This window comes from Rhipicephalus sanguineus, chromosome 1 (assembly GCF_013339695.2).
Source record: "Rhipicephalus sanguineus isolate Rsan-2018 chromosome 1, BIME_Rsan_1.4, whole genome shotgun sequence".
Taxonomy (NCBI): Eukaryota; Metazoa; Arthropoda; class Arachnida; order Ixodida; family Ixodidae; genus Rhipicephalus; species Rhipicephalus sanguineus.
Genome location: NC_051176.1, coordinates 251,772,433 through 251,796,072, shown reverse-complemented (window position 1 = coordinate 251,796,072; position 23,640 = coordinate 251,772,433). Strand labels below are relative to the sequence as shown.

Below are 23,640 nucleotides of genomic sequence, written 5' to 3'. Positions count from 1 at the left end.
CAGCAGTAAGCATGATAATCAAGCTAATCCTAGACAATCAGGAAAGCTAAGAATAATCAGCTGAACCTTTGCTAACGCTACGTTATCCTGGCATAGCCGAGCTAAGCCACTGCAACATTTTTTTTCTTTGCTCTTGGCTGCGTTAGTTCACAAAAAGTCCCGAAAACTTGCCAGCCTGTCTCTTGTTTCTTTAAACCGCAATTCGATCCTTTTCAATCGATAAAAAGTTAGCAAGACATGACGCTGTGAAAATCGGTGGCGTCATGGAGTGCTAGTGCGGCAACTTGCAGAGTGGCGTCACCAGCGTCACTACCTTTCTATCGATTTCGCATCTTGGCTGGTCAAGCGTGGGTCGGCTGTACGGAATTTGACCTGTTAAAGCTTGCACCATGCTCCCAACCTCGGACGTCCCATGGGCGAGACTACACGCTAACGCTAAACTATAACTAGACAGTTATAGTTTAGCGTTAGCGTGATAGCGGGGGTTAAGGGAATAGCGTTACCGTGCCGCAAACGTTGGTTGCGGAAAGCGTGTTTTAGTTTAGCGGGATAGCGTTTACGCGCCCAAGGCAGGACGGTGGCACACCTAGCGAATGGTGAATGCGTTAAAAAAAGTGAAAAGAACAAAACAGAGAATGCTCGCCTGTATCCCCGCACGCAGCAATATTACTCCTCTTTTTAGTGAAAATAAAAGTAAATAAATATGAACTAAGCACCAAGAGCGAAAATTTTCAGGTTGCAGACTTGTTTACACAGATCTTCTAGATAGGCCTAGGGACGTTCGAAATTGGAAGCGATCTCAAAAACTACGCTAAGTTTTCCGTTATACCGTGTCGTCGAAGCTACCTGAAGGCAAGCGAAGCCATTTCGCACAGTCGTTTGCTACGAAAGAAGTGGATCCGTCCGAATCAACGCTAAATTCAGTTCGAAGCAGGCGTCGAAAACCTCCGCCATGTTTTACGTACACTACGTTAACCACGCAAACACGCTACGGTAAACGCTACGGGTTGTTTACGGTACTGCGCATGCGCACTTCGACCCGCTAATCCGGTAAGCCTGCTATTCCGTTAAACCCGTTAAACTATAACTGTCTATTGTTTCGGGAGCACCTCGCGATATAGTTCGCGACATAGTGCGCTGGACACAGGGCTCTCCGAAAGTACATCACTGATACCAATGCATGCATGGGAAACAATACCGGGCACACTGGATTCGCTTTCTACACGGCAAACAGAAAAATACAGAGAGATCAGTCGAACTTTATTTACAAACGGATTGTTGTACGAGCTGTCAGCGCTGATGCGCTCACCCGCATCCTTTCCTCTCCCGAACTCCTCCACGCTGTCGACTCCTCGTGCGGCACATTATATGCATATCAAGAAAATATCTCTATACAACTAAACACAGTATGAAAACGGAAAGGAATTTTGAGTTTGCGGGAAGTTATCACATAATTTCCGCACAATGAAGACGGAACAGATCGTGTGAACTACAAAGAGATCATTCGTGACGACGCGTGCAGTCAGGCGCACTTTAAGAAGCTCCGTAACATTGCTCGAGTGGTTCAGGCTTTCGGAACGTCCTATAAGGCGAAATAAATACCTTACAAGCCAAGTGAAACTGGAGAAAAATCTGCAGTGCACAGATCAAACATTGACTCTTCAATGAACCCCGACCACATTGAAAAATCCTCGAGACGTAAACCACTGCATTGGGGCAGTGACTGCATGCGATGCGGCGCGCTTCCTTACGTCGTAAAGTCTTTCGCTTGCTGACTATTACGCAACGCGCGTAATAGTCGCTAATTCAGCTGCGTACACAGGATGTGGTCGGAAGCCTTTGCGACTGAGATCCTTGGCTTCTTCTTTTCTTTCTACTTGGGTAGGCACAGCGCCAGGTACGCAGTTCCTTCGTACAAAGCTTCCCGCACGTTGACAACCTTGCGGTCACTGAAGTTCAGAGGCACTGTGCACAAGTGATGGGCCGGGCAGTTGCACGCCTTGTACGTGGCGTAGTAGTCACGTGTGACGTGTCCGCACGGCTCTCCCGGCTTGCACTCACGCAGCTGCGCAGATGGTGTGAAGCCAGTTGCGATAAGTGATAACAAATGACAACGTTCGGTGTCGTGCACCGAACTTCTTGAAAATACGTAAAAGAAAGCACACAAAGTGGGTCCCATTGTTGTGATCGTGTTGTTATGTAACAGCGAAAGCCCGGGGAAGGTTAGCCACACTAAAACGCCCGCTCTCCTATAGCATCTGAGCAGAGCAACAACACTGTGAACTGGGAAGGTAAAGAAAGTGCTTAGACAAGCCAAGCCTGTAGGACAAAATTATGAGAGCATATATAAATACTTAATCAAAGTATACACGTGTATCTCCTAGAAAGTACATACATACATACATACATACTAATAATATCTGGGGTTTAACGTCCCAAAACCACGATATGATTGAGACGCCGTTGGAGGGCTCCAGAAATTTCGACCACCTGGGGTTCTTTAACGTGCTCATAAATTCAAGTACACGGACCTCAAACATTTTCGCCTCCATCGAAAATGCAGCCGCCGCGGCCGGGATTCGATCCCGCGACCTTCGGGTCAGCAGTCGAGCGTCATAACCACTAGACCACCCACCGTGGCGGGCCATACATACATACATACACACATACATACATACATACATACATACATACATACATACATACATACATACATACATACATACAAGAACTCCTGCTATAATGAACCAGTCAACGGAGTGGATACGAAGTTGTTACTTAAAAAAGCAAGTACCGTTAGAAATTAACATATCGTTATTCTGTGCAGTTTACATGTATCTGTTTTTTATTTACACGGACTTTTGAAGGGCTCTCTTTACGTGCTGTTGCATTACTGTGATACCAGTTTTTGTTGCGCAGTTTACAGAGCAGGGCCCATACTCACAAAAAGCTATTACGGTAGAATTGGTCGCATGAGAATATTCCAGCCATTCTTTATGCAGAACGTATTACCACTGAAGGCGGCCGGCCCACGGAAAAACGCACTTGCGAACGAAAAGCTTCGTGAATTTGGCTTCTGTATAATCGCTCTCACGTCTTCTTTTTTTTTTTTAAGTTTGTTAATTTACAAGTTTATGAAAGACTAGCTGGCCTAAATAATGACTATGTTGCCTATGAGTATTAAGGTATGATTTTTATTTTAAAGGCAACACACTGTGTCTCAAATAGTTCAACTTTTGTGTAATGAGAAAATTTGACAGTGTTACGTGTACTTGAGTAATTAAAATGGGTTTAGGCACGCGTGCTAAAACTTCCGCATACGTCATGCACTCAAGGCAGTTTTGCTTTATTATTCTCACGGCATGACAATTCTTAGGCTTAAAACTGCCATGCCATGAGAATGATAACAGGTGACGCGCACCTCCGATCATCTCGAAGATCATGCGCAGCACAGTTTTTCTTTTCCTGCTCGTTGGAATCAGTTTCTGAAATCTCATTCGTGTTCAAAAACTATAGGATTTCCGCATGATTTATCCTGTGGGAATGGTCCGAAAACGTACGTGTGTCCGGCGTGCAACACGAGACAGGCAATGAAGGTGGCAGCGGAACGTAAGCAAAAGCTCAAAATATTGCCTTGTGGCGAAGCAATCGGTACTGTTTAACGGTTGCGTTCTCCAGCGGCTCCTAGTGGGTCGTCCTCTTATAAACGCCGCTCGCTCTCGGAGCCCGTGCTCTTACCTTGACTGTCGCTATAGCGAATTGTCGCCGAGTCCCGTCCAATAAACCGCTTAACAAATTGGTGGAGAGTGCTGTGCTCCCATTCGATGCCTCTGGAGCTTCGATCCCGTACCCTACCAGCTACCATGCCTCAAGACGCCGCCCAGCAGACGCCTCCGCCTACACCGACCTCATGTCCCGGTGTCCCTCGTATCCGCGACCCCCCAGTCTTCACTGGCGCAGATGGGACCGACGTGGAGGACTGGCTCGCGATCTATGAACGCGTGAGCGTCCCCAATAAATGGGACGAGGCGGGAAAACTGGCCAACTTGGTTGTCTACCTCGCGGGTGTGGCCGGCCTGTGGTACAACAACCACGCATCCGATTTTACAACGTGGTCCGACTTCAAGACCGCCATCATCAACGTGTTTGGCCGCCCTGCCGTTCGTAAGCTGCAGGCCGAACAGCGTTTGCGAGAACGAGCTCAGCAGGCCGGCGAAACCTTTACCAACTACATTGAAGACATCCTCGATTTGTGTAAGAAAGCCGACGCCACCATGTCGGAATCTGACAAGATGAGGCACATTATGAAAGGCATCGACGACGATGCCTTTACGATGCTGCTCGCCAAAAACCCCAGCACAGTGGCCGAGGTCATCACGTTCTGCCAGAGCTACGAGGAGCTGCGCCGGCAGCGGTCGATGACCCGTCGCTCTCCATCCCGCGGCGCCGAGCTCGCTGGCTTGTCGACCATATCCGACCACTCCGCCTTGCTCGCAGAGGTGAAGTCATTCGTGCGCGAGGAAATTGCGCGCCAGTTCTCTCTGCTGGACTTTGCTCAACCTCAGTACGTTCAACAGCCGTCAACCACTCTTCTCCCTCCCCTCCGTCGAGCGATTGAGCAGGAAATCGCGGAGGTCATGCCTGAGTACCACCAGCACCATCCAGCTCCTGCACCACTCAGTTACGCCCAAGTTGTCGCCAGGACGTCCCCAGTAATACCTACGGCTGCCCCCCACAGTTACGCCGAGGCCGCCGCTAGACATCAGTCCTTCGAAGCGGCTCTGCCGGCTACCTACGCCGACGTCATGCAGAGGCCACGACTGCAGCCAACGATGCAGTCATATCAGTCGCCACCCCGTCAATCACGTCCTGCGCCATGGGCGGGCCCTGCTCCAGCAAACCGATGGCGCACACCTGACAACCGCCCCATATGCTTCGCATGCGGTTACGCCGGCCACGTGGCGCGTTACTGCAATCGCGTCCAACCGCCTCAAGTCGTGTCGCCCGTCAGACCGCACATTTTACGCCCCACCTACGCCTCTGTCGCCGACGTCACGCCAGGCTCCATCTACTCGGCGCTCTCCGTCTCCACGACGTCGCTCGCTGTCGCCGATGCGCCCACGTCCGGTCGCACGCGACCAGGAAAACTAGTCGTCGCAGTCCAGGAGGCAAAGGCTGCGACGCTATCGAACTGCGAAAGCCCTCAGCGAAGCCCATCGAACGTGATAGACGTGTTTGTCGACGGTGTTCCCGCATCTGCCCTTGTCGACACTGGAGCCGCCGTATCCGTTATGGACCAAAAATTGAGCCGATTACTACGAAAAGTGAGGACGCCACTTTCTGGGATGTCTCTCCGTACAGCACGCTCCCAGAGTATTCATTCTACAGCAATATGCACAGCTCGTGTCGTCATTCAGGACGTTCTGTACGACGTCGAGTTCATTATAATTGCTGCATGCTCTCACGACGTCATCCTGGGATGGGATTTTCTCTCCCGCCACGACGCCGTAATTCATTGCGCACAAGCCGAAATCGAACTCTCCCCGTTCTCAGATCTGACGCCGGCAGACACTTCATCGGTATCGAGTAAGATACTCGTCAAAGACGATACCAAAGTGCCTCCAAACTCGTCGACGGCTGTGTCAGTCGCCTGCGCCGGTCTCTCCGACACCATTGCACTCATTTCGCCATCTGACCACGTTTGCACAAGGAGAGGCTTGCTGGTACCTTTCGCGACCGTCCAGGTCACTCAGGGCATTACCGCTATTTTTGTTCACAACCCATCTCCCTACATTGTTACGTTGGTGCGAGGGGAATGTCTTGGCAGAGTGGAACCCCTCGAAGACGCACAAGTTATGGACGCACCCGATGACACGCACTGTCCCAGTTCCGGTACGCTCAGTGCTGTTTCCGCGTCCGATTCGTCACCTGCTGATGTGTTTAGGTCCTCCATTGCTGACGACCTCACATCGGTCCAGCGTTCCCAACTTCTGTGCCTGCTGGAAGAATTTCGTTCTTCTTTCGATGTCGGGCAAACTTCTCTCGGCCGCACTTCCGCTGTTACGCATCGCATCGACACCGGCGCCCAACCACCACTGCGGCAACGTCCATATCGCGTGTCTCCCGCAGAACGGCGGGTCATTAATGAGCAAGTCGACGATATGCTTCGACGCGACGTTATTCGGCCCTCGGACAGCCCATGGGCGTCTCCCGTTGTTCTCGTTGCGAAGAAGGACGGTTCCGTGCGGTTCCGTGTGGACTACCGACGGCTCAACAAGATCACTCGCAAGGATGTTTATCCGCTGCCGCGAATCGACGACGCAATTGACAGCCTGCAAGGAGCCGAATTCTTTTCGTCTCTTGATTTGCGCTCGGGGTACCGGCAAGTACCCATGGCGGATGACGCTCGACCGAAGACAGCCTTTGTCACGCCCGACGGCTTGTACGAGTTCAACGTCATGCCGTTTGGTCTGTGTAATGCGCCCGCGACCTTCGAGCGCATGATGGACACCGTTCTGCGCAACTTGAAATGGCACACGTGCTTGTGTTACCTGGACGACGTCGTGGTTTTCGCTCCGGACTTCTCCACGCATCTCCAACGTCTGCGGCATGTTTTGACGCGTTTGCGCAACGCCGGCCTCCAACAGAATCTGAAGAAGTGCCGATTTGCAGCACGGCAGCTGACGATCCTCGGCTACGTCGTGTCCAAGGACGGAATCCTTCCCGATCCGGCCAAGCTTCGGGCCGTGGCCGAATTTCCCAAACCTACGTCCGTAAAAGAACTGCGCAGTTTCGTAGGACTGTGTTCGTACTTTCGACGCTTCATACGAAACTTTGCCACCATCATATCGCCGCTGACGAAGCTCCTTGAAAGTAACGGACCCCTAAATTCGTGGTCGTCCGAGTGTGACGACGCGTTCGCAAAGCTCCGTCGTTTGTTGACGTCTCCTCCCATACTACGCCACTACAATCCTACGGCCCCAACGGAGGTACACACGGACGCCAGCGGTGTAGGCCTCGGCGCTGTCCTTGCGCAGCGCAAACCAGGGTTCCCCGAATATGTCGTGGCATACGCAAGCCGTACGCTTACCAGAGCCGAGACCAATTACTCAGTCACGGAAAAAGAGTGCCTGGCGATCATATGGGCCCTTACAAAGTTTCGACCTTATTTGTATGGTCGCCCATTTGATGTCGTCACCGACCATCATGCACTATGCTGGCTGTCGGATCCCTCAGGCCGTCTCGCGCATTGGGCACTTCGCCTGCAGGACTACGACATCCGCGTGCTGTACCGCAACGGACGCCAGCATGCTGACGCCGACGCCCTCTCGCGCTCCCCCTTGCCTGACGACAATGCCCCCTGCTCAGTACCTCACATGGCTGTTGCTTCAATCAACGTTCACACCATCGCTACCGAACAGCGCAAGGATAAATGGATCACGTCGCTGATCGACTTGCTCACTGATCCGTCGGCAACACCATCCACTCGCGCGTTGCGTCGTCAAGCCCACCATTTCGCCGTTCGTGACGACCTCCTGCACCGACGCAATTACAACGCCGACGGCCGCCAGTGGCTACTAGTGATACCCCGCAGTCTTCGTTCTGAAATATGCGAAGCCTTCCACTCCGACCCGCAATGCGCGCACTCTGGGGTATCCAAAACTTACCACCGCATTCGACAACGATACTTCTGGCGTGGGATGTACCGCTACGTGCAGAAGTTCGTTCGCTCCTGCCTCGATTGCCAACGCCGAAAACCTGCAACGCACGTGTCGCCAGCAGGTCTACAACCATTACCTTACCCTAACCGTCCGTTTGGGCGCGTGGGCATCGATTTGTATGGACCACTTCCTCTGACTTCGGCTGGTAACCGCTGGGCCATCGTCGCTGTTGACCATCTAACGCGATGCGCCGAAACCGCCGCCCTCCCAGCGGCTACAGCGCGCGATGTTGCCTCCTTCCTACTACACAGATTCATACTGCGTCACGGTCCACCCCAAGAGCTTCTCAGCGATCGAGGCCGTGTCTTCTTATCAGAAGTCGTGGAAGCCATTCTGAAAGAGTGCCATGCTGTTCACCGCAAAACTACTGCTTACCACCCGCAGACGAATGGCCTAACCGAACGCTTTAACCGCACGCTCGGCGACGTGCTGTCAATGTACGTCGCCGCCGATCACACCAATTGGGATGCCATTCTGCCCTTCGTCACCTATAATACCGCCCCTCAGAGCACTACTGGTTTTTCACCCTTCTTCTTACTGTACGGAAGGCACCCGTCGCACACAATCGACACCATCCTTCCCTACAGGCCGGATCGATCTGAATGTGCGCCTATTTCTGACACAGCCAGGCTTGCTGAAGAGTGTCGCGAGCTTGCCAAGACATTTACGACGCAGGAACAAGAGCTGCAGAAGAGCATTCGCGATGGCACCACCACTTCTGAGCCTACGTTCCTCCCTGGAGCGCTCGTATGGCTCTCGGTCCCTACCACTGCAAGTGGCCTCTCTTCAAAACTGCTGCCGAAATACGAAGGCCCATACCGGGTCGTCGAGCGCACATCCCCGGTCAACTACTTGATCGAACCCATCGAACCAGCTTCGGACATGCGCCGTCGAGGGCGCGACATAGTCAACGTGGAGCGCCTCAAGGCCTACTATGACCCACTAATAGTGACGAGCTGTTAGGAGGCCGGACGGCTCCCTTTTCGTACCCGGGGTAATTGTGGCGAAGCAATTGGTACTGTTTAACGGTTGCGTTCTCCAGCGGCTCCTAGTGGGTCGTCCTCTTATAAACGCCGCTCGCTCTCGGAGCCCGTGCTCTTACCTTGACTGTCGCCATAGCGAATTGTCGCCGAGTCCCGTCCAATAAACCGCTTAACAGCCTTAACTTTTTTTTTTCGTTATTGGGACCTTAGGAAAACTTACACACCAATACGTTAGCTTTGCAACGTGTAAAGGTTGAGGAATGCATGACATGATTGTGATTATTCTGCGCTGCCTTCCCTGATCGTTCAGCTCCCTGAACATGTCCGCATACATAAAGCTTAAAGTTCAGTATATTTGCCATGGTCATCGTGTATGACGCTTCACGCATTTTAGTGGTAAGAAAAGTCTAAATAATGACTAAAATAAATGTATGTCGAGGGCGTTTTTCTTCTATGATTTACTAAATTTTTGCGATTTTACCTCTGGATATTGTGTGTTTCACTGAACATTGCTTATCCTTGCGCCTTTTTGAAAGCCTTCGTGAAACGTTGAGCTGCTGCTAATAACCTCACAATTGAGTATCTCAACTGGCTTCAGTATCTATACCCTTCGTCAACATTCACCGCAATAGTAATCGAAGCTGCGGCCTCGCACTCAACATGTAGAATGACGAAGGCATATAGCGCAAGGGGAGCCTCTTATCTTCACCGTCAAAATTACGTACTGCATACAAGGCGCAAGAAAGGTGCAATTTTCTTGCGCATTGTGCGGGTAGCCGGCAGCATTGAAGATGCGGTTCAACAGAAACATGTGCACATTACTACGACTCCACTCCAGATTTTGTGCGCAGGCACAAATAAATTGGGCTTGTATTTACAAAGAAATTCATACTTATACGTGCAAGCTGGTTATAGGAGCAGGCACCACTCGATCGTGGTAGCAAACGATATTAGCGGAGGTATAGCTGGGCAATGAGAAGCGCGTCTTACGAACAGAAACGTTCACGAATTCGGCTAAAGGGCCAAATAATTTTATAGGCCAGAGTGGTTTTTAAGAATGGTCGCCCTGTGATCGCGATACCGCAAGTATCATTTATGAAACAGAAGCTTTCTGAAATCGCGGCTCCCCGGAAGAATCTACAAAGCTTTCTGTTCAGCTGTTTCGCCAGCCACCTCCGTTGATTTGTTCTGTGCATCATGACTGCCTGGCATCTACACTTACGAATAGTTCTAGTGTTGAAATGTTTTTTTGTGAGTTGATGCGGGCCCAGCTCTTCTGGGGGCTGGTTTCATTAGTTCTGCCTTGATATCGCTATGGCAGAATTAAATTTAACACCTGGAGCTAGCGGTGCGCTGCACATTCAACGACTTGTGCCAATACTATAGGTAACGTGTGATTATTTTGTACCAGTGAAGTCGGTGGCATCATGCAAAGTCTGTTTACCCGCAAAAACAAATTGGTTCTAAGTAAGCTCTGTTGGAGTTATACGTTTTTCACGCGTCCATCATCTGCATGGTGGAATCAAGCGCACTTATATATCAGTACTATACCTTAGCCCAAACTTGTGTGCTGCTCCGATGACAATCCCATGACAGCAATAATGAATAGTAGTGGTCTGTGGCGGTATTAAGTAGTATGACTAAGCTGTGCGAGTGACAATGATACGCGGAACATGAACAGCGAGTTTCCTGCTTTTTCACATCTCCTCGCGCTGTTTAATCCTGCAGGTAGCAGTAACGAATCAAACAACACAAGCTTTATTTTGTCACATCAGTATTTTATACCAAATTAGCTTCAACAAAGTTAATACAAAAAGCTACAAGAACGTTCGATGTCTCATTAAGAATATAAAATTTTGCCTGTTATTTTGCATATAGCTGGTTGGAACAGCATGCCGGTGATTGCCGCGGACACGTGTGTTAGGCGTCTCCCTAATACTACTCCACGATCTGCTCAACGATGCCCAATTCATTATCATGTTCCCTTTGTATTATCGTGCTCCCTTTGTACATACCCTATTCCCTTTGTACGTTTTGGATCCGCGACCTGCTGTTTGCTCAACCATTGATGATGAACAGAGTTTAATGGCGAAGGGGCCACGTATGGCCAAAGCGCGCCAAACAGTGGCTCAGCTATTCTTTATAGCTTCAGGAGCTTGTAGTTTCCCCTTCGAAGTTAAGTAAGCGCGCCCTTATACATGGGGTACAAAGGAGGGATTTCAATGTCTGATTCGATTTTAATATCAAGGTCTGCCTTCACGAAGGACTCTTAGGCTATAATTACCTGCAGAAGAAAAGTTTCTAGCGGCGGGCCAATGATAATGAACATCCGCAAACGCAAAACATTGGGAATTCAGGCACGTAATGTCTAGAACGCAGAGTTCTGGATCGCTTCTCCCAGCGTCGCTGTGTACAACCTCCCCAGCAAAAATTTCATTCCCGACGCATGTTCAAGTAGCCCTCGCCTGTATGTTTCTCTCCATTCACCACATTGTGATTCAACCCCCTCCCCCGCCCACCATTTTCATCTTGATTATGCACGGCCGTGTTGGGAACCTTGGATTATAGAGAAAATGGGGTTTGTAAAGTGCAAACGGTGGTTAACCTGTCTCTATACTTGTGAAACACGTTAAATTGAAACATGTCTGTAAATTAGTGGTTACTCCCTTTGCAGTGCATCTACTGAGCGGTGCTCGCGAAGGCTCCTTGACAGCGAGGATCCTGCCGCGGTAGCGCAGTGCTGGCGCAGGTGAGCTTGTGGTCGCGGGTTCAGTCCTAACCTCAGCGGACGCATTTCCATTAGGGTGAAATGCAAAAACTCTAAGGTACTTTGATGTAGGTACGCGTCAAAGAACCGCAGGTAATCAAAGCTAACCACGAGTGCCACACTATACGTCGTGTATCATAATCAGATCTTGGTTTTGGCATGTAAGATATCTTTTTTTTTTCTTATCGACTAAGGGATTTCAGTGCAGGTATAATGTAAGGAGTCGTCTGCATTCGATTCTATTATTATTATTACTTCTTCTTTTTTTTCTCTCTCTCTCTTTTGCGCAAGGGGGAGTGCTAATGCGGTTTGGAAAAAAACAGGGAACACGAAAAGAAAAGACGGCGGACCGATTCAAGTCAAAACGTGGGTACCGCTGTGGCAGCCTAGCAGGTATAGTGTCGCGCTGCTAAGCTCGAGGGCGCGCGTTCGATTGCTGTCCACGGCTGTCGCATTTAAATGGAGGCGAAATTTACATGGAGGCGAAAAGAACACCCGTGTGCTTATATTTAGGTACACGTGAAGAACCCCAGGCGGTCGAAGTTAATCCGAAGTTCTGCACTACGCCTTGGCTCATATCGCGGTTTTGGCACATAAAAACCCAGCAATTACTAAGGCGAACGCCTTAGATGCCTCATCAAACAAGAAAATTGACCGTCGGCGTTTCACGTCGGCGGCATCAACACAAGTGGTGCAAAAAATCGTCATCACGTGATGACGCCACCGTACGACGTCATCATGACGTCACATGATGACGTCAGCACATGACATCGTCGCTTGGTCAAAGGTGAGCCGATCACGGAGGCAGGGCAAAATCAGGTGAGGTACAGAAAGCTTGCAATGTCTCCGATCCTGCAGGCAGTGCAAAACCCCGTCGCGTGCAGAGAGCTTTCGGAGGGGGGCGCGGGAGGATCAATACATCGACTGAGAACAACAAGAAAGTGGCTTTCGCCTTCGAGTCGTCGAATGCATAAGGGACGCTGTGAGTTTTTATTATTGTGTGATAACGTGGGTGAAGGGCTTTCTGGATCATAATTGATTATCTGCGAAAAAGGAGTATAGACATCGGAGCAATATCCCGGCTCAGATCGCCGATCATTGTTAATTTTCACTGTTCCCAGAATACTGTGTTTGTTCTGTGAACTGTTTTCGTCGCCTCCGCACGGTTGCCGAATATCGTTGTTCGTGCGTGTGGCGCGCAATTGCGGCGTTGTTGTTGTCGCTGAATCAGGGGGGAAACTTCTTTCCGTGTCTGTGTGTCCCGCATATTCGGAGAACACGGAGCCAAATGCTTTTGTAGGAGCTTCTCTTGCTTTCTGAAGCTGTCAAAACATTCTGCCTGAAAGCTGCACGGCCATCGTTAAACATACCGATTCACAGGTGAAGTACTGGCGCTGTTCGTAGTATGTCAAATCCGCCGTATTGTTTCCGTGGGCCCGACGGTAATAGACGCCCGAGTCCTGCCCAGAGCAGCGGCACACCACCTCTGCGTGTGTTTGCTTGCCGTTTTGGCCCTGCGCAACGCGTGCTATCTTTCTGATGGTCTTCGTTACCAGCGACACCTGGCTGGCGTTACAAGGGGTAGCTTGCCAGCCGGAGCACATCTGTGAGAGAAACGGAGAGAGCAAGAGACAAGGCTTGTTAACATTGGGTAGAGGGAAAAGGAAACTCTGACCTGTCTTGTGTCGTTGCCGGAGTGACGCTGCTGCTTAAGGAGGAGCTTTGCAAGAAGCAATACGAAAGCCGCTGAACAAAACAAGTGTTGATCCTAAATGTTTACACTGATCACGCAACCACGCAACAAAAACGCAGTGTGACGTGGCGGCTGGAGAAAGAGTATCGTGGCATTCGCTGTAATGGAATAACTTCATTGTTTGTGAACGATAAGAAAACAATGAGTTCAAGATAAAGAACAAGACCTTGATTGATTGCTTTTATGAACTATATATATATATATATATATATATATATATATATATATATATATATATATATATATATATATATGCGCCGTGGGGGGGGGGGGGGCTGGTTGTACAGCAGTCGATGAGGTAGGTGCACGGCAAATGATAGCGCGTCTCAGCGTGAACCGGAGGCATACCTTGAGTTGAGTCCTTGCGGTGACGTTGAACGCCGATCCGTTTGTCGCTGTCTCAAAACCCTCGGGACAGGGCTCCTTGCGCGGGCAGCGGCAGAGACGAATCTCGAGTGGGCTCTGCCAGTAACGCCGATGGATCAGACTGCAGGCAGAGCGCTCCGAAGCGCACACCGGCAGCTCGCGTTCCCAGGTGGCCTGTGTGCGTGCGACCGTTCAGCAAAGTGCGCCCATAGGAACGCCGGTGACGCGGCTCGAACACTTAAGAGAGCTCGTATATTTAAAAATCCCTGCGCCAAGTTTAACGTGCGTTTGCAACTTTTTTTTTTGTTGTTGTTTTGCTGCTATTGCATCGTCGAGAAGCTGAGGGGGGCGAAATAAACGTTTGGTCCTAAAATAGTATTGCCTACAGAACACTGTAGTACAGCCCGACAGGGCAAACGTGGTACTTCAGTTCGTGTTTGCGTACTATTCTGTCTCGAGAGCGAAACCATCTGCTGGATGACGGGTGTTCTTAGGTACAGTAACAAACATGAAAAATCATACGTGCGTGGTTAAAGTGAAGGCATGTTGGCACATCTTATGTCACGACGTGTGCTGTGTTGATAAGCAGTATACATCTCACCCCATCTCTACGTTTATTTACAGTCTTTTCGTAAAAAGTGTATGCCCGGAATACCGTTGGGTATGAGACGCTAAAAACGACGCTGCTGCTTAACAGTAGCTAGTGGCCAAATAATTTCGTCATTGCAGCTTCAAAAGAAAGAGAGAGAGAGAGAGACAGAGAAAGAAATGTCGCAAGCAGGTGTGCGTGCCATGTCTCTCTATGATTTGTCAAAGTTATATATTGAGCAAAGTCATGTAGTTTGCCGCGATCGGTGGCTGTCTAGCAGACACGGAGTCATGTACGCACTGCAGTCCGCATTCTTGCGTATGAAAGACTAAAGCATTCGACATTTGAGTGGTTGCGGCAAAAGCACCGTTAACGTGCTAATAAGTTTATGGACTAGGACCTTGTGTAGCCCAGGCACTCATGCGAGCGACTTCAGCCATATTGCATTATTAGTCCTTACTTCATCGCTAGTTTATTCGGCTTGGACTACACACGTCGAGGGCATGGTAAACATTTCATCTATTTCGTTATCTGCACTGTTGCAATATCAATTACCCGCTGCGGCAGCAGCATTCCGATGGAAAGTTAACCCTTTCAGGCGCCACCTATGAAGAACTGTCTGCAAATGCGTCAAACTCACACAACATTATTTCAAGGCACTCGATATTTTATTGCAACAAAAATAATCTCATAATACGTTGATATATGTGTTTTATAGTAATTAATCGAACTTAAATTGTAATTGAATATACAATTATACTGAAGTCATTCAGGTTCTGTTTATGCATAAATAAAATAAAATTTTATGCTAGAAATACTGTGCAATTTGGTTTCCCATTATAATAATTTCGAACAAAGAAAAAGTATGCTTTCGGCTTGGCTCGCGGAAAGCGGCACGTGCGAACGACTCGTCGAACATGGTAGTGCATTCAACAAAGTGATCATTTGCAGCAGTACAATGCAAAATGAAGTTAAATGAAGACACATTTATTGTGTACGGGGATCAATTTATCCAAACCTCAATGTATCTTGCTCTTTCTTAGCCCCTAGTAGACGCAACTAGCCAAAACCAGACGTTTCTTTTTTTTTATTTGGGAGAACTTGTGCCAGGCGAATGAAAAGTCAAAGTACAAACGATTCACGCGGCACACTGAGAACAGTCGTCGGCCGTCGAGAAATCTGATCATCGGTAGAACGCGTCGTCTTTTATGCATCGGTCATCGAACCTTCCAGCGTTATCGCTGGTGCTCGCGTAAGCTCTCGAATAAACTCGACTGTTCGCGTCCTGCGCGTAATCTTAACAGAATGATGTGAAGCAATCGCGAAGCTTCCCCAACATTGCGGCGTGGTCGCCGAGCGTTGCTAACAGTTGTTGTAGGCGGAACCCGAATACATCAAAATAAAGCAATAAATACGCGTGGCAATATATCATCCCTTACGCTAATACTGCTCGTTAAAACAGTCAGTCGCGACGTTCTATATATTATTAGCGTATTAAGGCTGCCGGCGAAATGCAAGGAGCACATGAGAGAGGAGAGCTTTGCGAATTCGGCCCATGAAGTAATCAAAATTATTTTGTAGATTTCCACTACGACGTCTCCGATAGTGCCAGGTATCACCTTGTGAAGTTAAATCAATCAATCAATCAATCAATCAATCAATCAATCAATCAATCAATCAATCAATCAATCAATCAATCAATCGATCGATACGAGTTATTTAATTGATATATCCTCACTATCCGCATGTGCTGGCCTAACGTGACACGCGAGTTGTTATAAGCAAATAAATAAATAAATGTGGCGGCGCTTTATCACAATTTAATAGCCGGGAGAATTCCACAGGGCTGCGTATCAGTATCCAGAAACGTATTCTGTCAACACCTCGTAGACTATTTTCTTGGCTCAGTTGTTTGTGATGCCATACCTGCCAGGGGCGTAGCCAGAAATTTTTTTCTGGGGGGGTTCAACCATATTTTATGTAGGTTTGTGCGTGCGTTTGTATGTGTGCGTGCCTATATACGCAAGCAAAATTGAAAAATTTCGGGGGGGGTTTGAACCCCCCCCCCAACCCCCCCCTTGGCTACGCCCCTGATACCTGCATAATGGACACTTACGAAGCTCAGTGATATTATTTATTTATTTATTTATTTATTTATTTATTTATTTATTTATTTATTTATTTATCGATTGATCGATCAATTGAATAGTCTACTATTAATCGGTCCATCGATTGACCGTGGTCGACCGATACTTATGGGACTGCAATGTTTTTGTTATCGTAAACACTGCATGCTGCCCGCTGTCTTCTTCCTGCGAACCTTATTACGCAGTCTTCCCACGTCAATCACCTGAACGCCACGGTTCACGTCAGGCGTTGACCGATCGGTGCGTTTGCAGCGGCTGACTCGGCAGCTGCGGACCGCGCACCGGCACAAACAAGTTGAGAAATTTTCGGCCAAAGCACACGTGTTTGAGTTTTTTTTAGGGGCTTGTAAAAGTCAACCGATAATAACGTTGGACCTGTTATTGCCTAATTTGCTGTCTGAGCAGGCAGTGCATATTTATGCTAAATGGAGAATTTTCTGGCCAGTTTTACTATTTGCCGTATATACTAAGTGGTAACGGCCACCTTGAAACTTTGGTACGAGTGCGAGCTTTCCTTTGTCACCCATGTTCTAAAAAAAAGAAATAAAAACACGCTGTCACTATTCTGGCGCGCATCTTTATAAAGAACTGCATTCGCTCTAAAGCTAGCAAAAGTTCCAGTGTTGCTTGTTCATTTTTTTTTAAGAGTGGCGTTACAGGCGGCAAGAAGCACCAAGAGCTTTTTCGGGTAATTCGCCGGAGTAGTTGAAAAGGCGAAACACTTTAGCGGAACGCTAGTCGCTTTTAGAACACCGCTGTCCGCGCTCAGCGCGGCGTGCACTCTTCCTCACTGTGTAAGATGGCCCGAGCGGAGTATACTAAGTTCGTGCTTGTTCCGAGACTATTTGAACAAGAAACGATAGCGCTATTATTAGCCCAAGTGTAGGACGACTCGCTCGGCGGCTCGTTACCGTGCTCGTCGAGGCAAGATCGCTTTCAATAACTCGTACACAACCTCCTTTCGTGTGTCGACCCGGAGGCAAAATAAAAAAGAAAAGAAAACAATAGTAATGTCTCCGCACGGTGTTGTTCGGTTTCTTTGGCCGTGGTATATCAAAAAGATCGTCCTTCTCTACAAAATAAAACACCCCAACAAAGGTAAAGAACAAAAAAAAAATACGCGTGTACCCTGTCGACACATGTATTTCAGTGAATACGGTACTTAAAAAAAAGAAAAAAAAACGGCGCTTCTGCAGTTACAGCATTTCAGTGAAATCCGAATTCGTATATGCTTTTAATTGACAGCGAGATGCTTTTTTTAATGGCGCGAGGTGCTGGCAGTTTTTAATATTATTTTTATTCTTCGTACAGGTTTTTGCCCCTTTTACATTACTTCGCATGAGACCACATCCTTATGACAGCCAGGATAGACCATTTCGCGTAACGGACATGATAAGGAATCACGGCGGAAGAATCTTCGAATCAAGAGGATTCTTCCAGAATATGACTCTATGGAGAGGTTTGCCTGGCGACGCGCCATGTGTGGATGCTATAAATGAAAAGCTGTGACGTTGGGAATGACGCACATACACAAGCAAACCACACCGAACAAACGCAACACACACGAATACACCACTTCTGAATACATAAGAATTCGTTCAGATATCGTATACCGTTACGAGTTTTTTGCTCCCTTGTGTCCTACCGGCCCAACAGCGCAGGATAACCTCTAAGATTATGCGTGTCAGTAGTGGTGAACATAAACAGAGCTCGCACTTTTTCAACATACAGCATGGTTTTGATCATGGTATTGATTAAAAAGGTTGTTGAGAAATGCTTGAAGTATAGACAACGTACTCAGAAACATTACCGTGGTTACTAAAGATCTGGTCTTATATCATAACCTCTTTTACAAGAGCATTTGCTTGGGCACCCGCTACTCATGCAGAATGGCGATCGTCGCAACAACGAGGTCATCGTCATGGCGACGACCAAACGCAGACAGCACTTATGTCCGAGAATTCTCACGTATACGACTTCTTTGCCTTCGAGAAAGACTTCTGTGTTGCAACGTAACCGCTGCTGCAATACGTGAAGTAACATTGCTTAAATCAAAGACATGCACCGTCACTCAGCCTTTTCTTTTCCTCAGCCGGTCTATATGCAAAGGCGCTGGTAACCACTAATTTAAAAATGCTGGCGAGTGGATATGTTGAGAGTGGGATGAAAGTCTCAGCATATACATCTATAAAGAAACGCTCGGCGAGAGCCTGGTCCTCGGCCTTATTCGCGGGAGCTCTGCTGCGTAACATTTCCTCCGACATAAGGCTTCTGGCTCGAGAGCATCCCAGCCCGTATACCTGACGGCAACACATGTCTCGCATAACGCGTAGTGCCTTTGGGCATGAAGAAACGCGTCACAGAACGCGAGCGCGTGCGTCTGTCCCGTGGGACGGGACAAACATGTCGCTGTTCGAGTCAGCCTCGTTTATATGGAGCCCCGTGTGTTTACGAAACAACGCGGGCCGTCGACTCCAATCAAATGCTCACGTGCGCGAGGCGTCATTGGCCCCTGGCGGTATTCGCGTCTCTGCCTCTGAGGAACACGATGCGCAGGTGACAAAACACGTACGGAGTGGGGCTCCGCGGATGCACAAACGGTCCTCTACTGTCGCAACTCCGGCGACAAAGGGAAAGAGGGCAACCGTGTCGCTGCATACACGGTTGCTGCTGCTCACCCCGTTTCCGAACACGACGAGCGCTAAGGCAGCACCCAGGCTGCAGCAGGACAAAGCCGCCAGCACAAGGCAACGTCGCGCGACGCCCGCAGACGCCATGCCCGTCGCCACCGCTCCGAGGCCTCGCTCCGCGCGCAGCTCGCTCGCACAACTGATGCCTCCCCCACCCCACCGCGCGCGAGTCGCGAGAGCCGAGCCAAGGGGCGCGAAGGCTACAATGAAAGGGAGGCCTAACAACGCCAGCTCGTCACCTGACTTCCCAGAATATCTCGCTGACCGTTTCGCTTACCGTTCTGCTGAGTGTAACTTTGGCGCTTTCTAAGTTTGAGACGAGCCTTTTTTCAAAATAGACGCCCAGTTTGACTGCGGGAGCGCCGCAACGGCCCGTCGGAGACCCCCTGGCCTTCGGAGGACGCGGCATGCTGAAGTGACCTGGATTACAGTGCCACGGCCACTGGGTAGAAGAAAGGCACCGTTGTTACTTTCTATGCAGTGGCCGTGTTGGTACACCTCATTTACGTCACACTGGACATAATTTCGAAGAGGGTGTTATTTTGTTTACTTTTTTCACAGAGTAACAAAACAAAATGTGGTCGCTTTTCTTTTATTTTATTTTCAATCTATGACGCCGTTGGGTCTATATTCTAGCAAGCATTTGTATGCCTCAGTACTCACATATTTATTTATTTATTTATTTATTTATTTATTTATTTATTTATTTATTTATTTATTTATTTATTTATTTATATGCAATACTGCCAGTCTCATGTCGAGACCATAGCAGGTGGGCATATCGTTGTACATAAATGCAAGTTTGAAACAACGGGCAAAAAGCAAATACAGCAATTTTTGAAAGACAAAATACAAAAACCTATAATATAGCAAGCAAATGCGACAAACTGAAATAAACTGAAACTGGAATCTTCAACACTGAAGTATGAATCAAATATGCAGTAGAATTTTACAACAAACTAACATATGCGACTGAAAGAATACGAAAAACAAACAAACAAAAAAATTGCCTCAGAAAAGCGGAATTTTAAACAAACGTCATTACAAAGAATTAGGTTAAGACAAATGGATGTTGAGAAAACATAATTACACAAAAGCTATCTTTCTAACTATGTATGACATCTTCCAATAACTTAGCAAAATCGGACTGTGATGCAGTGTTAGTTATGGATGCATCTAGGCTATTGCACTCATGGACAACACGCGGGAAAAAAGAAAACCGAAAGGTATCATTACTGCAAAAGAACTCATTTAGTGTGCATTGATGCTTATGTGCGGGCAATACGAGATTGATGAAAGGTAACGTATTTTGTAGCGTCTAATTTTACTCGTTTGTGTATTATTTGGTGAAGAAATTTTAGACGAGCTCGCTTTGCTCGAATGGCTAGGGTTGAAATCCCTGACTTTGTTAGTAGAAAAGTAGGTTAGTCACTGCGCCGATATTTTTTATGAATAAATCTAATGGCCTTTCTCTGAATGTTTTACAATTTATATGTATGTGTTTTGGTGTGCGGAAACCATACGATGTTGGCATATTCCAGAACAGGTCTAATAAATGTGGTATAAGCTAAAGGCTTGACGTTAGTTGGTGCCATTCGCAGACACCTTTTAAGAAAAAACTGTTTTTTTTTAGTGCGCTAGAAGTGACATTGTTAATGTGCGAGGTCCAGTTAAGGTCAGATGTTATTGTTATACCGAGGTACTTGTGCTGTTCCACTCTGGTTACGAGGTGACCGTTGAGTTCGTAGGGAAACAGTGACGGGTACTTTCTCCGTGTTACTGTCATGCAGACTGTTTTTTGTATTAAGGCTCATTTGCCACCTGTCACACCAATCGGCTATTTTCGTTAGTGTGCTAATGAGCAAAACGTGGTCTTCACTGTTGTGTATTTCCCGATATATTATACAATCGTCTGCGAAGAGTTTAATTTTACAATCAATGTGAGCTGTTATGTTATTGATGAAAATAAAAAATAACAGCGGGCCCAATACTGAGCCCTGTGGGACGCCCGAAGTCACCGGCACAGGAGCAGATGAGATGTTTTCGATAATGACAAGTTGGGATCGATCAGATAAAAAGCTCTTTATCCATGCAGTAATGGGATCATCGCCAATCACAGCAGTAAGTTTGGCGATTAGTTTGGTATGGCACACACAGTCAAATGCTTTACTGAAGTCTAATAGAAGTACGTCTGTTTGATTGTGGTTGTCAATACCTAACGCGAGATCATGTACCACCTCTGACTTGCGCTTCAAACAAGTAAATGTACGGATTTTACATAGTGGCATAGCTAGGCTCATGGACAAGCATGATCTTTTTCTAATTTCTTTGTAAAAGAGGGCTAACACAGAACCGCTTTCTCGTCTTCCTCAAAAATACTGATTGAGAAAAAAAAAGGGGGGGGGGCTGAAGAAATTATTTTTTTTCTAATTTTTCTTTGTAATGAAGTTGCTCAGCGTCGTGGAAGGAACTCATCAAAAATAGCCAGCGCACGCGGACTCGTGACGCAGGTGAAATAATAAGAACGCTTCAGTGTAGCTTTCCAAGCTCCCTTTGCTCGTCGTTCTTCCCTTTCCTCGGCGCCCTCGCTGCTATTCCCGGTACGTCACAGTGAAGCTGTTTACGGTCATCCATTAGCGTCCTGTTTGTTTGACTTGCATTTCGTTGTTTGCGTGTGTGGGAATGCTAAGTAGTCATTGCATAGAGCTTAAAAAAAAATTAGGGCCGTTGGAATAGCTGTTCTGTTGAGTGTAATCCAAATATGCAAAAAGGAAATACAGTAGAAACCATCTAACGATGGTTGCTGCAGGCAGCGCGTTTCGCCGATGAAGTCTTCCTTAAAATAATTATCTGAACACACGTGCGACTGAACAGCGACACGACGACACTCCCGCCAGCATTGAGAAAACACGCAAGCGTCTCAACGAGCTAGAGAAGCATCTTGGGGAACTCACGAAGCATCTTGGGGAATTTTTCAAGGAGCTCTATCCCGCCTGATGAGCAATGCGCACGTGGCGTAGTAGATAGCGCATTAGACTTCGATGTACTAGAAGCCCCGAGTTCAAACGCTGCCGTCGGAACATTTTATTTATTCGGCATACTTTTGGTCTGTACTGACGTCATTCGCATAAGTGCGTGCGTGCTTGCGCGCGCGCGTGTGTGTGTATTTGTGTATGTGTGTGTCGGCTCAAATGGTTGAGAGGTAGCTAAAGAAATACTGTGCGCGTTAAAAAACAACAGAACTAACGCTTCGAATATCGAATCACCGCCTCACTTCTACAAATTACAATTCTAGCAAGAAGTGCATTGCAAATGAGAGATTTGAGAAATCAGAGAAATTAGTCCTTGTTCGTAATACCATTAAAAGTGGCAGCTTTGCACGAAAATGATTTCTGCAAGAGGAGGGCCTCCACGCTTTTATTTAAGAACACATCAATGCCACGGCAAGCTATGAAAATTGCGCAGAAGTGGCTCACACTTAAGTTCACTCACCATCTGTTGCATCGCTACGACTGGGGCTGCCTCCTGGTCTTTCCCGGTGCGAACATACAGTGCTGTAGGGTCTACGCATGGATGTTGCATTCACCAACGTATATTCATTTACGAATAAAATCGCCGACCGCGCCGAGTGCAACGACTGCGGCCGTTGCACTCAGCACGGTCGAGTTGCAACAAGTGTACTCGGACGTTGTACTCGTTGCACTCGAGTTCCACGAGTGCAACGCCTATCGAACCCCTCGTGAGCCACTAGCGTTCTTTTGAACACGAAAGACTTGAATCTCCGTACAGCTCAAGATCAACTAAAAAAAAAGGCTGTCTCCGTCGACGAGATATTGGGAAAATGGGACTGCGCATCACAGCTACGAAAAACATTAAAAACGCTGCTGCCATTTCTCAAGGCTACCGCATGATTGGCCGTCTGTGACATCGACCACGGAACAGTTGCTACGTCGGCGGCACCGACAGTAATCTTTCTTGTCCCCTCTCAAACTTTTTCTCCCATTCCCGAGTGCAGAGTGGTCAACCTGGCTCAGTCCTAGTTTACCGTCCCGCCTTTTTTTTTTTTTGTCCTGCCCCTCCACTCTTCCAGTGTGCACTCTAGTAATGTTTTTTTTTATTCGCCCCATTGCCCCCCTCCCCCAGAGTAGGGTAGCGAACCGGAAATGCGCCTGGTTAGCCTCACTGCCTTTCTTCACTGCTCTCTCTCTCGGAGGAGGGGAATCATGATCGTATCTTTAATAATTGTTGGGGTCATGGGCGTCCGGAGGGGGGTGCAAGGGGGGGGGGGGGCTGCCCCCCCCCCTGGAATTTCGGATAATATTTTTCTATGCAGTAGCAATAAGCTGCACACGTTGGTTAGCACACAAAAGGTCCGCATATCCGTGTGAAACGGCCTTCAGGACTGCCAGCCAACTTTGCACGTTATTTCATATTATTGACTAACCTTGCCGGTCAAGTCACGGTAGTGAACCCCCCCCCCCCCCCCTTGGATGCACCCCCCTGGAAAAATTTCTGCGGACGCCCTTGGTTGGGGTTTAACGTCCCAAAACCACCATATGATTATGAGAGTCGCCGTAGTGGGGGGCTCCGAAAATTTCGACCACCTGGGGTTCTTTAACGTGCA

General features: G+C 48.0%; 1 protein-coding gene across 1 annotated transcript; it reads right to left on the bottom strand.

Moving 5' to 3' along the window:
• Positions 1 to 1,216: 1,216 nt before the first annotated feature.
• LOC119377757 (uncharacterized) lies at positions 1,217 to 19,163 on the bottom strand. Its single transcript, XM_037647099.2, has 4 exons — positions 19,005 to 19,163; positions 13,573 to 13,764; positions 12,842 to 13,075; positions 1,217 to 2,065 (listed from the first exon to the last, which is right to left on the bottom strand). The coding sequence occupies exons 1-4, from the start codon at positions 19,101 to 19,103 to the stop codon at positions 1,874 to 1,876; spliced, it is 717 nt and encodes a 238-aa protein (XP_037503027.1). The 5' UTR covers positions 19,104 to 19,163; the 3' UTR covers positions 1,217 to 1,873.
• Between the last annotated feature and the right edge of the window lie 4,477 nt (positions 19,164 to 23,640).

Bases quoted from the DNA above. Each gene is read 5' to 3' on its own strand.
- LOC119377757 (XM_037647099.2), bottom strand. From the start codon at position 19,103: ATGGCGTCTGCGGGCGTCGCGCGACGTTGCCTTGTGCTGGCGGCTTTG. The intron at 13,076-13,572 runs GTATGCCTCCGG...TTTCTCTCACAG, and splicing joins CCGCAAGGACTCAACTCAAG to ATGTGCTCCGGCTGGCAAGC. The intron at 2,066-12,841 runs GTATGTTTAACG...CCATCTGCGCAG, and splicing joins AGTACTTCACCTGTGAATCG to CTGCGTGAGTGCAAGCCGGG.